Source organism: Microtus ochrogaster (genome assembly GCF_000317375.1).
Source record: "Microtus ochrogaster isolate Prairie Vole_2 chromosome 6 unlocalized genomic scaffold, MicOch1.0 chr6_random_2, whole genome shotgun sequence".
Classification (NCBI taxonomy): domain Eukaryota; kingdom Metazoa; phylum Chordata; class Mammalia; order Rodentia; family Cricetidae; genus Microtus; species Microtus ochrogaster.
Genome location: NW_004949095.1, coordinates 7,668,529 through 7,684,991, shown reverse-complemented (window position 1 = coordinate 7,684,991; position 16,463 = coordinate 7,668,529). Strand labels below are relative to the sequence as shown.

At 41.7% G+C, this 16,463-nt stretch overlaps 1 protein-coding gene across 2 annotated transcripts in view; it reads right to left on the bottom strand.

Moving 5' to 3' along the window:
• The window catches only part of Astn1 (astrotactin 1), a 346,089-nt gene that overhangs the window by 92,397 nt on the left and 237,229 nt on the right, over positions 1-16,463 (bottom strand). For both annotated transcript variants that reach the window (XM_005363931.3, XM_005363932.3), the window contains exons 9-11: positions 15,968-16,042; positions 7,830-7,967; positions 7,193-7,343 (exon numbers count right to left, since the gene is read on the bottom strand). In XM_005363931.3, the coding sequence (XP_005363988.1) occupies positions 7,193-7,343; positions 7,830-7,967; positions 15,968-16,042 (364 nt within the window). The remainder of the gene's footprint in view (positions 1-7,192; positions 7,344-7,829; positions 7,968-15,967; positions 16,043-16,463) is intronic.

The window sequence follows — 16,463 nt, the reverse complement described above, 5'->3', positions numbered from 1 at the left end:
CTATCTATCTATCTCTTATCTATCTATCTATCTATCTCTTATCTATCTATCTATCTATCTATCTATCTATCTCTTATCTATCTATCTATCTATCTATCTATCTATCATATCTATTATTTATATCAATCACCTATTAATTCATCTATCAATCTATTTTCTAGGTAGCTATCATCTATCTAGCTATTTATGTATCTATCATCTATCTATGTATCTATCACTAGTCTATCATCTATCTATCTATCTATCTATCTATCTATCTATCTATCTATCTATCTAACTACCTACCTATCTACCTATCTATATCTTGCAGGACACTCCTTCAAAACCCAAACCAAATTTCTGAAACTTGGCAGTGTAACCTCATCTCCCTTCACTCCCTACTACCTGGCTTGTCCCCTCTCTCTTCCATCAGACATCTTGGCTCAGCACAGAGCTTAGTGCTTAGGCAGATGTGTCTCTGAAAGCCATCTCTCCTCTCCACTCTTTCTCTAGTCAACAACCACAGCAGGATATGCACTGTTTACTGACACCAATTGTGCAATTTCCCAAACAAATGCCCCCCACCAACCTGCCAGGCCCCCAGCTTGTCCATCCCCTCTCTCCAAGAAGGCAGATGGAAAGTTGGAAGGTGGCAGCATTTAAAGGCAATTCCAAGGGCTAGCCCCTGCTGTGTATGCCCAGATGTTCTCCAGAATGGTTATGATGGCAAACAAGCAAATGAAGAAGCTGAGGATTGCACCCCACGATCTGTTAGTTCCTCCCCCCATTAAACTCCGTGGCCACCCAGCTGTTAGGCCAGATGTGTCACCAGAGGGGGCTGGCTTAGGCACCATGTGACTGCCCAGGCATGGTTTGGGTATGGAAACACACAGTGTTGTTGGAATTAAATGTCTTGTACTGGTGGGCAGGAGTTGTTCTCCCCTCCTTCCTTTGACAAAGCCACCAAGAGAGAAAAAGCCAATTGTCCTGTCAATCCAACTTAACATAATTTCAACCCTCACACCAGATAACTCTATCAGTCCCCAGCCAGGACATGCCAGCTCCTCAGCCACCGGATGTTTTTCAGAGTGCTCCATCATGCACAACTTCTGACAATGACTTCACTAAATGAAACAGGAGCCAGTTTTGTTTCAGAATGCCTCGTCCTGGCATAGTCACATCTGGCCTGGCCCTAATGCCAAGATGACCATAGCTGTTCCTACTTGACCGCCTGATATCAGATTCTCTTCAAAGATTTGGAGAGAAGACGGTGTCTGCGATTTTGTCCACTTTGGAGTTTTGTTCTTCTAAGTAAAGCTAACTCACTAGCCATAGCTGTACTGAATTAGGCAATTCTTTTTGTGGTCCATTTTTATCTGTGTGCATTTTCTGTAGTCCCGACAACACAGGTACACTTTATTGTCTCCATTTTATGGGTAGCTCAGAAAAGCAACCTTGTTTAAGGCTGACATGGTGGAAATGGCAGAAACAAACTCTGGGCCTAGATCTGTCTGACTACAAAGCTTATATGTGTTTCTGACATTTTGCTGTGCACCTGTGATAAAATCTGGATTCCTTGGAAGAAATAAAGGCAATGTGTCAACAATGCAAAGCAATCCTGTAGATCTGCTATTTGACTATGTGAAGTAATTTCTGATGCATATTCTTAGATGAATTATGGACTTATAGATTTATCCTAATATTTTCCTTATGTACCTCTTTACACACACACACACACACACACACCACACACACACACACACACACACACACACACACACCATGTTATTAGTGGAACTATTTTAGCAGAAAACACGGCAAGCTGTCTAGAGTGATGACCTTGAAGGCAAAACAAGATTCCCAGTCACTGAGAAGGATGCAATTATCTTTATTGTACTGTAACTAACTGGGGCGGCAGTTCAGAGCATTTTAGAAATATTTCCAGGAAAAAACAATGTTGAAATGAAAAACTGAGATTTCTTCATAGCTCTTATCCAGAGCACCCATTCCCTAGGGAGGTAATCATTCAAGCATCTATGGAATAAATTTGGTTTCTCACGTGTCTTCCCTGTGTTATACATTTAAATTTCAGGTTCCTCAAAATCTTGATCTGAACATAAAGAGGCTGCAACCAACTGTGGTCCTGCTTCCGGAAGTAGGTGCATTTCCAGCCATGGGGTGTGGGGAGTTTTGTTTATAGAAGTTGCATTTTCTGTTGGCAAGTCTTGGGTATTCTCTCTTTCTGGCTGTGGATAATCCTTCCATTTGGTCCTTGAATGAGAACCATTTGCACAGGAGAGAGCCCCAAGGTCATATATTAACCCCACTTTGCATAGGTTATATGTAGTAGTCCCAGGGACTTTATGAAGTACAGACTTAAAAAGTCCATTTATTATAGCCATAGCCCTCCCCCACCAGGAAGGTCTAATAAATGAGCTCATACTTCAGTGACCCCTAAAATACACAAGGTTAATCATCTTTCCATGAGGTTTTCATGACTTCTTGACTCATTACTGGTCCAAGGCATAATTTGCTAATGAGATTAAAATGATTTTCCCCATTCAAATCTTTTTCTTTGCCATCTTTCCCCCTCTTTTTCTATCAATGAGTTTTAGTTGATTAATTACTTAGGAGACTAAATTGGAGGCCACAGATACCTCAGTTCCAGATTACAAAGTCGACACTTTGTTGGCAGATAACTATGAGGGATGGACGCATGCGCTTATTCGTGTTCCCTGGGAGAAGAGGGACAGAGATCAGTACTTGAGCTTGCATCACTGAACTTGGATGATTAATAAGGCATGTGGCCACATTTTATACTGGAAATGGGTTCTTTTTTACTATGCGACAATCTCACTCCTTTTGCAAGTGATGATTTCCACAATTTCTTGATAGGCTTTCACATGCTGGTCCAAGACATGCAGGACTTCTCCAAAGGGGAAAAGTATGATGGAGTTAAATTTATATTTCAGACTGCTGTGGTTTCCTGCCCCAATTTCTCTAGAAATCTCTGAAGTGTATTCATTTACTTATTGTCCTACAGAGAGAAGAAGAGATGCTCATCCGTAAGGCCCCTGCATATTCATTTTCTAGCAATGGTAAAATGACACATGTTATGGGAAACCATCATGGACAGCACACGGAGGAAGGGTGTCAGAGTCGCCATAATGGTCTGGCAGGGAAGGTCATGAGTTTCACATACAAGAATGAAGGGCTGTTGACCCTGCTCCTTTCATGGCCATGGTCTACTTACTCTACTTATCCCATCTATTTCAATGTCTTACAAAACAAAAGCATTTGTTGGGCATTTTCAGCATGGGTGTGAGTCTGCAGATGAGAATTTCCCATTTCCTTTACTTTTGGTATAGCAGTGGTAGTAATTGTCTAACTCTCATGGCACATTTTATGTTGAACCTCAGCAGGGAGGCTTCATGAGAATGAAGGGGGTTGGCAGGAGTGATCCGACAGAAAAATGATTGCTACCCAAGCATGAGGATGTGAGTTTATATTCTCAACAAGCATAGAAATACAGACCTGGTCTATACGGATGTCTGTAATCTCACCACCAGGGAGATATACACATAAGGATCTCTGGGGCTTTGTGGCTTTCGTCAAGGTGGTCTCACTGAATTCTTGAGATCTAGGTTTAGTGAGAGATCTCATCTTAAAGAATAAGGTAGGAAGTGATTAAGAAAGACAATTGATGTTTCTCTTTGGCCTCTACATGAAGGCATGAATGTAGACACACACACACACACACACACACACACACACACACACACACTATAATAGTTGATATGGAAGCCCTCAGGAAAACTGGGGCTGGGGTGGGGCAGGTTGGAGTTCTGTCTGCTAAGTCTACTCAATTTCCACTGCCATTACTCATGAATGGTTCATCCAATGTTTGTAATACATTCGTATAAATGTAAGAGTATATCTAGCCTTACATGGAGAAAAAGACTTTACAGATAGGATTAAATCAAGGATGTTTAATGAGAGGGTTATCTTGGATTATTTAGGTTGGCTTGATGTAATCACAGGGAGTTGTTAGAAGTGAAAGAGGGACACAGAATGGAAGAGATATGCTGCAGAATGATGGCTAAAAAAATACAGTCTCTCTAACTTTAGTTAGAGATAAAGCAATAGAGTCTTGACCTGAAGAAAGTTTATGGACTCTAGACTGAAAAAGGTAGAGGAATTGGTTCTGTTTAGGACTTCCAGAAAGGAAGACAGTGCCTTAATTTTAGATCAGTAATAACCTCACCCTGGATTTGCAAGTAGAATTGTAATATAATACACTCATAGAGTTCTAAGTCACTGAAATCAGTGTGATTTGTTCCAGCAGCAATTCGAAGGTGTCTGGTGGAGGAAACTTTGAACACAATGAATAAGGCCTGGTCATCAGCGGGGGGGGGGGGGAGCAGCCTTATGCTCTGGGAATCCTCTGGAAGCTTTCATAGTCCCCAGTTATTGGAGAGGAGTTGCATTTTTGTAATGGTATGCTAAGGTTTGCACAAGGTTCTGCCTTTCAGAGGCATTGGATTCCTGTTCTTGGAGACTATATAAACAACAGGGTAATTACCTGGAGGCAATTAACCCCTGGGAGTTGGTGCATAACTGAAAGAGCCTTCCTAGAGAGAATTCATTCTAAAATTCTTTGAGCAGATGGCATGGACATAACTTGAATCCTACCTGTCTGGTTTGGGTTAAATTAGAAAACACACAGCTGTGTCTTCTTCAAAGTCCATTATCTCTGACTCCTTCCAGGTTCCTAAAGGTCCAGCATGCTCTGGTTTCTCATGCTCTTCTCTTTTCATAAAAATATGTATTTGTTGGGAAGTGTTTCCATTCAACACACAAAAGACTGAAAATAAGGGTCTTTATGCAGAGGCTTGTCAATTCCCAAATTGCAGAGGGTACCAATTATCTTTGCCTCCAGCCCACCTCTAGATGAAAGACCACTCTACTAACACACCAGGACTTTGAGACAATAGAGATGTCTATGACCCAGTAGACTTGGGTCAGGTTCAAAGTCAGATCCCTAGTCGTCTTTTCAGTAGGGTCACAAACCTCGTAATGAGCTCTAACATACTCTATCCTTTAGTTTAGTGATCATACACTTCATACCCAATGAGAAACAGTGAATGGGATGTGTCTGCCAATCAGTTTGGCCCCTTTCCCTCTGGGAGCCACGTGGAATAGTGACTTCAAAGAATTATGCTAATACAGTACTGGTATAATTGGGTGACTTTCTTCAGTGGCTCCAATTCTGCAAATGCATATTCATCAGAACTATTCCTGCTAGCTCCGTCTCACAGATCACAATGTGGAAACTATAGGACTCCATCAGCACAGATACATGCCAAGTGAAAGGCCAAGCGTGGCCAACAGAAGGCACCTGACAGGCAACTCCCACCCTGGAGGAAGGGTCCTGATAAGAAGTAGTAGCAAGAAAAGGAGAGTTAATTCTTGCATATGAATGTTCTAATCACATGTGGGTGGATAAAGGTAGGCAAGGAAGGATCCCATAGGTGCACTTATGTTCACGGGTTTCAGTACTTAAAATGACCCCAGAAAATAATAAGGAATAGAAGATTAAAATCAGGGTAAAGAAAAGCATGCAGGATGGTAAAAGAGAAAAACAAAAGTATCTCATCATGGAGTTCATTTGAGCAATGAGATTGTCACCTGGGAAACTCAGGTATGTGGAACTGGCCAAAGAAGGAGAGCAATGATGGGCATCATTGCCTGTGGAAGCCTTGAACTAACAAGTGCTTTCCTTTGTATTTCCCCAAGAGTCCCTCTGTTCTTTGTTCTCTTTGGGTATCTGCCAGATCCTCCTGTCTGTCATGTATCTTTCCTTTGCTTTTCTTCATGTCCACTTCTTTTTGATATAAGCCAGACCCCTGCAGCTTGCAGCTTAGTTGGTACCAGTTTGGAGACTACACCCTGGACACCAGATAGGCATTCATCATGGAGACCTAACAGATTCCTGAATGGAACAGATGCTCAGAGCTGGGTAAGAAGGAGGGTGAAAGATGGTGTTGGCTCAGCATCTTCACAGTTTTCCCGTGCTCTGGGTCCCCTCCCACATCACAGCTGTCAGAATGGGAAGTTAAATGGGGCACCATAGCCACTCCCAGGGCTGCAAGTTCCCAGTCCTTTCCCTCAGGCCATTATTGCAGACCACATGTCTCAATGAATGCTCCCTTCCTCCTCTGTTCTCACTTTGAACATCTTCCCTGCCATCCTTCCCTGACCAAGGCCCTCTAACTTCCTGAATAGTTCGTGATTCTCCCCTCCAAATCTCTAAAGAAGGTAGGACTAAAAACAGATGACTGTCAATAGAAACAGCAATGGCCAACACAAAGGAACCAGCCTGCTGGTTCCATCAGCTCCTGCCTCCATTTACCTTCCCAGTCCAGAACTGTCTTCATATCTATAACCTGGGAGATAGCAGAGTAATCCTAGCCCTTAAAGTCTTACTGGTTAACAATATTACCTGTTTTTAAACTATCTAAGTTTATAGATATGAAAACAAAAAGCAAAACCAAACAGAGACCCACTTTTTAGAGAAGCAGGATTTCCCTAATGTAAGTTCCAATTGATCACAATATGTAGGATTTATGTAGTCCTGGCTAGCCTAGAACTCATTCTGGAGACAAGGTCTACTTCCAACTCTAAAGGCAGAGATGCCTGCCTTTAGAGAGGAAGCTGGAGAGGTGAGCATGAGCACTAAGAGCTAAACTTGGGTCTTTTTGTTGATATTGTTGCCAGCCTTAACCTTTAACAGCTGAGCCGTCTCTCTTAGTTCTGATGCCATGTTTGTTTATGTTTTTCTCTACCATTTTGAGCATAACTTACTCTTTTCATATCCCTAGCTGTAGGTGGGTTTCTTCTAAAACTTGCTATTAGTCTTGGAGCCAACAACAATTGTGAAAGCAATTGATTAGTTTTCAAATAGCTTTTACCAACTATCTTGTAAGACTGGAAAGTCTGGAAGTCTCTCTAGAAAGATCTAGAACACCTAGTAATGCTCTTTGGGTATTTCTTGATGGACTGATTAACTCTTTGTTCCTATCAAGAGAAAAATTCTTAATTTAGGGTAGATGGTGGTCACACATGGCTACCACACATTTTTTCTTCTGTACAATTGTATTATATGTTATCCCCACCCCATAGAGGAACCTATAGGATAGAAGAATGGACATACCACACAACCAGTAGAGTCCAGCTTGCGATCTGAAATGCAGCGGAAATTCTTACTGCAGCCTCCGTTATCTTTGCTGCAATCACGCACTGGCCCAAAGGAGTCTAAGAGAACTTCCAAGCTGTCAAAGGATGATGATGTCATCAGCTCCTCTCTGCAGGAAGAAGCAATGGAGGAATCAAGGTTCCCAAAGCAACAAGTGTTCTTACTTTCTGTCTTCCAATCTGGTCTGCCTTTTCTGGTCTCACTCTTTTATAAAAATTGAAGATTAGCCATGCTCAAAGCCTTGAGTTAGCAAATCATGGGCATTCACCATATCTGGGAAGTAAGCCAATGTTATAATGCCTGGTCAAAGAAGGAGATATGAATGTAGGCATGGATATTAACATTTTATTGCCTGTCAGTCCTTGAGGCTTGTGGGAAGTGCTTACAAACTCTAATTTTATGTCCTCTTCCAGTGAATGAGCCTTGGGTTATGCAATATTGACCCAGATAAATAGCAGATCCTGGCTGTGTATATATCGGGAGCTTGAAGGCAGTTTGCCAACTTCAGCTTGTTATATGCCCCCCCCCCCCCAGTTATGGTAGCTTCAGGTAGCTTGTCACTCTACCTCCTAATCCACCCTGAAGTGAGACTCACCTGACCTCCACAGCATCTTCCATCACAGTCATGTCGGTCTTACACTTTGCTGATGGATTTATGGCCAGTTCAGCTGGTGGAATCACGAAGCTTTTACTGAGGGGCAACCACATGCCTTCCCCAAGAGTGTAGGTAAATCTGGGTGGACACACACACACCAGATGTTATAGCTGAGCATAACTGCCCACCAGCATTCTGTTGCTAGCTGCTTCCTCTTCAGCCTTCCTGAAGACTCTGCAGATACCCACAAACCAGGTGACTACAGAGACCTACATATAAAGTAGTCTTGATACAGCACAGGAATTACACCAGGGGATCTGGAATTCTGTCCTTGCTTGCTCCTTTCTCATCTTCCCCATCCCTGCAGTGCTCTTCAGACAGGTGAAGCAGTTGAAATTATCTGGCATGGACAGCATGACTGAGCCAGAGGAAGACAGAGAGGCCTCATCAAACTCATGAGGCCAAAGAACAGAAGATCTGATGACGGTACCCATTCACCAGATATCAGAAGTGGCTTTTATCAAGTCATAAAAAGGGGGTTTCAGATTTTCTAGGTTTAAAGCTGATCCTCCTTTGTGTTAAGTCATATGGAAATTGGAAGCAGTTTAATTGAGAAGGGATATTGGCCACCCCCATCCTCATCCCGTGACTGTGAACCTGAAGTGGCAGCCAGGGTTTCTTTCTATTTGGGGGGAGCCCTAAAAAGGAAAAGACAAGAAAATGTTTCCTTTTCTGGCTTCTGTATAACAGGAATAGAAGTGAGTGAAGTTAGGGGCCTCCAGGGGTGAGCAAAGAAAGAGATGTACAAATGAGAACAAATGAACCAAACAGGCCCAGATTTATTTTCTGAACTCCTACCCACACCCTGAGCTAACAATGATAACCCATGGGATGCAGGGAAGACTCTTTTTTTTATTTATTCTTATAACAAGAGCTAAAAGGAATAAAAGAATCAATCAGCATTTCAAGGGAGAGCTTAAGGAAACCAGGAGAGATTATTTGTTTATTTATTCATTCATTTCATCTCAAAGACATTAAAATGTTCCATATTCACAGTAAAAAAAAAATAGTCAGATGGATAAAAGCCAATGTGGGTGGAATATCACAAGGCAGTGGCAGCTTAGTGTCTCCTCCCAACTTGATGTGGAGGGAGAAACAATGGAAGGATAAGTGCAATTAAGCAGAACGCTGCACCAGCACCATCAGCATGCTGCTCACAGCCACGTTTCAGAGCCTTGCTCCTCGCTTCTCTAGCCCACACAGTCTTCTCCCATCTCTGGGATGCCTGAGATGTCAGGAAATCAGACTGATGCTGTATATATGTATATATTTATGAAGTATGTCATGAGCCCAAGAATGTTAACCACAGACAACCCTACAGACTGGAGATGCTCAGCTATGTCATTCCTTCCCATGACCTGAATGACAGTCCTTGCCATCAGAATTGCTAAAAGAGAAGAAGGCACGTTCCAGTATCTCTATAGGGGATCTGGGAAAGGGGTACATGTCTGTGGAAGTCGGATGTGGCCTGATTTGGTAGATATTTCTCCCATTTCTGCTCTCTGTTTCTTAGTGCTCTACTCCTCTGAATCCTCTGAACTCCTGGTCATACTCTGAGATGTCTCTCTCTCTCTGTAGAATGCTCTTAGGTCCTCCGGCTTCTCGGAATGTGAGGTAGTAGGCAAGACCATGACTTGGTGGTGCTGGGAGACTACAAAAGGCTATTGCTGTATTCATTAAGAAAACAACCAGGAAATTTATTGAAGGCATAGCAGTCTCTCTCTCTCTCTCTCTCTCTCTCTCTCTCTCTCTCTCTCTCTCTCTCTCTCTCTCTCTCTCACACACACACACACACACACACACACACACACACACACACACACATCTGGTAATATAGTAATAACAGATTGATCCAGGAATGATGTTTTTCCCAAGGTGCACTGAATCTGGGACTTAAAATTAAATGTGGATTTTAATATATGACCTGTTGTGGGATGTTTTACACTGTGTGAAAATATATTTCTGTGGTTGATTTAATAAAGAACTGAATGGTCAATAGCCAGGCAGTAAGAGGTTAGGTGGGACTTCTGAGGACAGTGAAGACTCTGGAAGAAGAGAAGTATGGAGACATCAGGAGATGCAGAGCAAACAGGATGTACAGGAGGAGAGGGAACAACCATGAGCCATGTGGCAGAACATTGATTAATATAACTGGGTTAACTTAAGTTATAAGAAATAGCTAAGAACAAGCCTAAGATATGGGTCAAGCTTTCATAATTAATAAAAAGTCACTGTGTCATTATTTGGGAGCTGGTGGGAGAGAAAAAGACCCAATGTAGGGCTCTGTAACATGAGGGACTGCTTGTTGGGGTTTCTGTCCTGCTCAGTTCCCCGAGTTGGTAAGCCCCCAAAGAAATTCACACAGAGAGTCTACATTAGTTATAGAACTGATTGGCCCATTAGCTCAGGCTACTTATTAACTCTTGTAGCTTATATTAACCCATTATTCTTATCTATGTTATGTTAGCCACATGGCTCAGTACCTTTTTCAGCGGGGCAGGTCACATCCTGTTTCTTTGGTGGTCTGGGCAGAACTGAAAAGAATGAGCTTCCTTCTTCCCAGAATTCTCTTGTTCTCATCACCCCGCCTCTACTTCCTCTCTGCTTGACTGGCCTATACTTCCTGCCTGGCCAATCAGCATTTATTTAAAACATGATTGAGAAAATACAGACAATTCTCCTGCACCAGGGCTCAGTATCCACATAGGGCCTGAGAAAGTAGTCTCAGGGAGGACCAGCATACAGAGATAGGCACGGCTCTTTTAAAGTCCTGCTGTACAGCCAAGCACTTGAGCAGCTGACACTTGGTACAAGGAAAGTATGTAAAGAGACTTTCTCTGTCCCACCTGCTCCAAATAATTACACAGAAATTTTTATTAATTATGAAAGCTTGACCTTAGCTTAGGTTTGTTCCTAACTGGCTCGTATAACTTATGTTAACTCATTTATATTAATCTACATTCTGCTACATGTCTCATGGCTGTTACCTTTCCTCCTGTACATCCTGCCTGCTCTGCATCTCCTGGTGTCTCCCCACCTCTCTTCTCCCAGAGTCCTCTCTGTTCCTGGGAATCTTGCCTAACTTCTTCCTGCCTAGCTATTGACCATTTAACTCTTTTTTTTTTTTGTGGTTTTTTTCGAGACAGGGTTTCTCTGTGGTTTTTTGGAGCCTGTCCTGGAACTAGCTCTTGTAGACCAGGCTGGTCTCGAACTCACAGAGATCTGCCTGCCTCTGCCTCCCGAGTGCTGGGATTAAAGGCGTGCGCCACCACCGCCCGGCTATTTAACTCTTTATTAAACAAATTATAGCAATATATCTTCACATAGTGTACCAATATCCCACAACAATAATCTTCAGACATCTGTATGATTTCATAAAGGACATTCTTGAGGTGTTCACTTATACTAGTCAGCTTGAACAAGGGCAACATTAACATGTACTGTTTCAGAAAATTACCACAAGTTTGAATGGTATCAGTATTCTGTGGTTCATTGGACATTGACCATTGTCTTCTATTTTGGTTAAAATTATACTTTTATTTGGGTAATGTAACAGGTTTTAGGAAATAGTTGTCAGTTCTAGTACATTTAAGATGGTTAATTATTTTTATGGAATTCCTGCTCAACCATCTCATAGTGGTCCTAAGAAAAAGCCATCTATAACTTATGCCAACTGGAACTATTTGACATATTCCCGTGCATGCAAAGTTCAAAGTTCTGAAGTTGTCGTTCTGATCCCATCTTCCCTGCTTCATACTTCTGCCCCCTCCATGTCATATGACTGTGGTTCTTAACATCCTTCTACACTTTTAATCACAATACTTGCTTCTATTATTATTTATTTCTGGATTTTATGTCCTCTTTTCTTCACCTCAATTGACTCACTTAAACACCCATTTACAGACACAAACCCTTCCAGAAAGTCCTTCCAGAAGCTTGGTCTTCCACACTGAGGCCAAGCAAGTGGCATTCTGCTTTCCACATTACATAATCTCTGCAATTCATGTACTGAATTGTGCCTGTCCTTTTTCTGGGTTCATCGTCTCTAAGGAGAATGTGCATTCTTGGGTAGCAGAGGGCACTTAACACAGTTCCTAGACTAAAGATGTCACCAATAAATAGCTACTAACTAATCAACAGAATATTTTGTTTCCTTCATTTTCAATGGCATCTGGGTGACATACCCAGGAGGTACAAATTTAATGAATACATTGGTGAAGCTAATTATTCATGGCAAACAGAATGTGAGCTAAACTTTGAGTATGGATGGATCTAACAACCATGATGTAGTTTTCATGAGAAACTAACTATATTAGTTAGCAAGTAAAGCAAGGTAGTCTCCTTCAGTCTTGGTAGAGTTAAAGTGAAACCCTATAATGGAAGCCCAGTTAGATGTGGTATGAATCTAACACTTACTGAGAACTCAAAAGGACAGGCAGTTGGCAGAGCTACTCATTTATCCTCACGATGGCCTTCTCCAGTGATTTCTCTGGCCCCGGTTTACAAATCCACTGTCTAATACCATAAGGATATCAGTGACCTCTGAAAGGTCAACCTTTGTAGAAAAGAAATATGGAGTTGGTCAAATATGGATCCCAGAGGCTTGACAGCCCATGCTGGCTGGTGCTTATGAAATTTTAAAACTTTCTTTCATACACAAAATCTACCGAACAACTCCAAAAACCAAATATAGTCTAAACTGTTAGAAAAAAAAGCTGTGTCCTGAAATCTCATCTGTCCCTCATTCATGTAAATTTGGCAGGGATGACTTTAAAAACATCACCCAAGGGAAGCTTGAGCGAGCATCTGGAATGCTCTCCCACGTCGGGCCTTCTTTAGAGACAGCTGGTGGTGACCACTGCTGTTGAGGACTCAGCTCTATGCTGCACAATCCCATTGAAGCCCAGCTAGAAATTTCTGTCTAGAGGCAAACATTCATTAGACAGTACTAGACAGAATAATTCTGTGGTCTCTCTAGCCTGGTGCAAAATAGAACGTGGGAAAACATGAGAGCTCTTGACCAGGTGTCTTCACTCTTCCCAGGCCAGGTTTTTCTAGGGCAAAATATTTTTCTCAGGGATGAAGGTAAACACTTGAAGGGGAGGTCACACACACACACACACACACACACACACACACACACACACACACACACACACACGTATCCTGCACTCATACTTGGCACCAGAGAGTCCAGTGGAATGGATGGATCTTCAGAATGGGGTATCATGAGAATGTCTTTGTCTTTGGTATAAAAGCAAGCTGAGTGAACCAGTGCCCTCTTGCATCTATCTTGGGATTGTTATTTTTCAAAGTTGAGTTCACCATCCATAGCCTTTTCTTGTCTAATTTCAAGGGCTCGGGAGATACCTAAAATGACCCTCTATACTTACCTGCCAAATGTTCAAGACTATATCAAATGTATAAACTGATCTATGGAACCATTTCTTTCTTCAAGAAGGTAACCATCTCATTCAAAAGAAAAATGCCAAGTTAAAAATAAGTCTGAGATAAATTAATTGACAATGAACTACCATAGTCATTCATTGTGAAACAGTACAGAAGCTTTATAGCAGTGTTTATCAATCATATATGTAGATAAAATTTTCCATAATGTCTTTAGAAAAAAGTATTCATTCCCTGGGTACAAGTCCCAGTACTTTTGAGTTGGTTTGTGCTGGGTGCATTAGTCTTTACAAAGCCTAGGGATTATCACATAGGGCCACAGATAAAAGACCACCTCTTGGGCAAGTCTGCAAACTTAAGGACAGGGACTTCCTTCATCAAGCCCATCAAGGTCATTCCTACAACATCTGAAATAGTGCTTTGGAATAATGGATGTTCAAGAGACAACAGATCTGGAAACCTGGTGTGGACCATGGAAATGTTCAATGTTTATATTAGGAGGGAAAGATGCAATCTGGCTGAATGATAGTTTGAGAAAATACTGGATGCAGTGAATTGGAGAGAGTAGAAGCCATATTTGACCATGAATGGAAAATTCCACAGGAGAAGAGCAGCTTATTTCATAGCTGACTGTTAACATTCAGTGGTAGAAAGATTTGAAAGCCAGAATTTAAACTCTATTCCACATGCTAGAGAAATATGCAGTGGCTTGGAACTGATCATGATAAAAATCATGAGTCAGTACAACAGCAAATAAATAGCCAATTTTCATCACTGGTCAGATCAAACTTTTCTCAGACTTTCCATTAGTAAATGGTTGACTTAGATGTCAGAGTGACTTTAATTTAAAAGTGCCCCAAATACCTGAAGCGCAACCCATGGTATTCATTTGAGAAAAGAGTTATTGTCATATTAGGTACCAAAATTGTTAATAACATATTGATCACCGCACTGGCTCCTGAGGCGGTGAAGTCATGGATTAAACACCACACCTGCTCCCTCTGTAATAGTGTATGGCTGTGACATTCGCCTGTCAGCCAACAGGCTTGAAAAAAATGATGCTTGTGGAGATGGAACATATTTTCATATGCAAGTTCTACTCTTACAGAGATTTGACCAAAACCTTTGGTTTTTACTATTAAGTTACAATTTGTTGGAAACAGAGAACTTATATATTCTATCAACAAAATTTCTCATGATTCCCTATCACCTTGGTTTTGTTGTTGTCGTTGTGGTTGTTTTTTTTTTTTAAAGAAAGAAAGAAAGAAAGAAAGAAAGAAAGAAAGAAAGAAAGAAAGAAAGAAAGAGAGAGAGAAACCTTTAATGATCCTGGCAGTTGAACATTGAGAAAATAAGGAAAAAGTCATCCAAATAAAAATCATTGTTAGAAAATTTAAGTATAAGGAATATTGCTGATTTCTAGTAGACTACAAGTATTTCAAGTGCAGCCTACAGCCAGCATCATTAACTTGACCCAACCTGCCCTAAGAAAGACACTCCAGAGACTGATGGGCAAGCAGAGGCCATTTGAGGAAGTGATCATGTAAATATGAACTGCAGCAGTGTCCATCCTAAGTCATGAGGAGGAATAGCACACGTGTGTGCTAGTAGGCTCAAGAGGGTGGTGCAGGGGCAAAAGTCAGCACCAAAGCAACGTGTGACTGATAGAGAAACGAGTTCGAGAAGTTAAAAATAAGTGAGTCTCAGCCAACCGCACGACTACAGGAACAAAGAAAGCAAGCTCTCCACCTGTTCTCCATTGCTCAGCCTCTTTCCAGCAAAGGTATTCAGTAACTGAGCTCATTCTATGACAACATCCACCTGTGAATGTCTGTCCACATCCTCCAAAAGTGGGCTTGCTCATGGAAGAAGACAAAGACCGTGCTACCAGGCCAAGCACAGGCTCTGGCTCTAAGTAGGTACATGGAAATGCATGTTGAGGGAAGGACAAACTGACTACGAGAATGAACAATAAAATCTTAGATTGGAAATAAGCTTATGTTCCAGAAAGGGCCTGGTGTGAATTAAATTTTATGAAAATTCAATAGTTCATGGCTGGCACCCAAATTTCCCCTTTGCTTGTGAGCCTTTGTAATGTGTGCTATTACCAGATATGCAGGTAGAAATTGGGAGGGATTAGAATCATCACATTTGATCAGGAGGGTAATAGATAAAAGAAAATAATAATAAGGTAGGGTTTAGAATAGAAGGAGGCAGGGGTGGGAGAGATTAATTTTGAACAACTCAAGACTCTATAAGGAATGTGCAAATTAGATGTAAAGAGGAAAAGCAGAACCTGACATTAATTGCCTGTTCTGTGCTGGGGACTTTCTCATAAAGTGGGGGTATAATCTCATGTATCCCCCACTCTAATCTAGCCAGGCATGTATTACAGCCCCATTTAACAAACGGGGAGACTGGAGGCTCTGAGAGTTTCAACACATTACTGAAGTTCTCTGAGCTGGCAAGGAATGGAATTGGACCCAAACAGAACCTGTCTGACTTTACAGCCCTCCATGTTGCCCCTGGGTATGATTTGGGTCAAAAACTTTTTTCTAAGTAGACAGAACAAACCCAAGTGTTTCCTGTGTTTAACCCTAGAAATGGTCAGTGGGCCGAGGAGCACTGGGACTTATAGACATATAAAAGCACATCCCTGAATGTGAACTTACCTGAATATTTTATCAGAAGGCTGCTCTCCCAAAACCAGGTCAAAGCCTCGCTGAAATATTGTGTAAGGCCAAGGCCTAAAAGGAGAAACATTATTCAGTTAAAGTCCACTCAACAAACACTCTCTCCATGTCAGCTACTCTGCTAGGTTCCAAAGACCCAAAGATGAAGAGCACATAGTCCTTGCCCTCAAGAAGCTCATACATGTGAATGTATGTACAACCTTGAACACGGGAAAGGGACTAAGAACAAAGTTAGTATTAAAAAAATAACTGAATTACCAACAAAGACGTGACATTGCTTCTCTACACAGTAAGATGGGACTCAGCCATAATTTACAATCTTTCTGTAGTACATTCACAGAAACCTATGTTTGCCTTACTGAAGAAAGATAGGAGACATGATATCTTTAAAAAGTCAAATTCTTGCCGGGCGGTGGTGGCGCACGCCTTTAATCCCAGCACTCGGGAGGCAGAGGCAGGCGGATCTCTGTGAGTT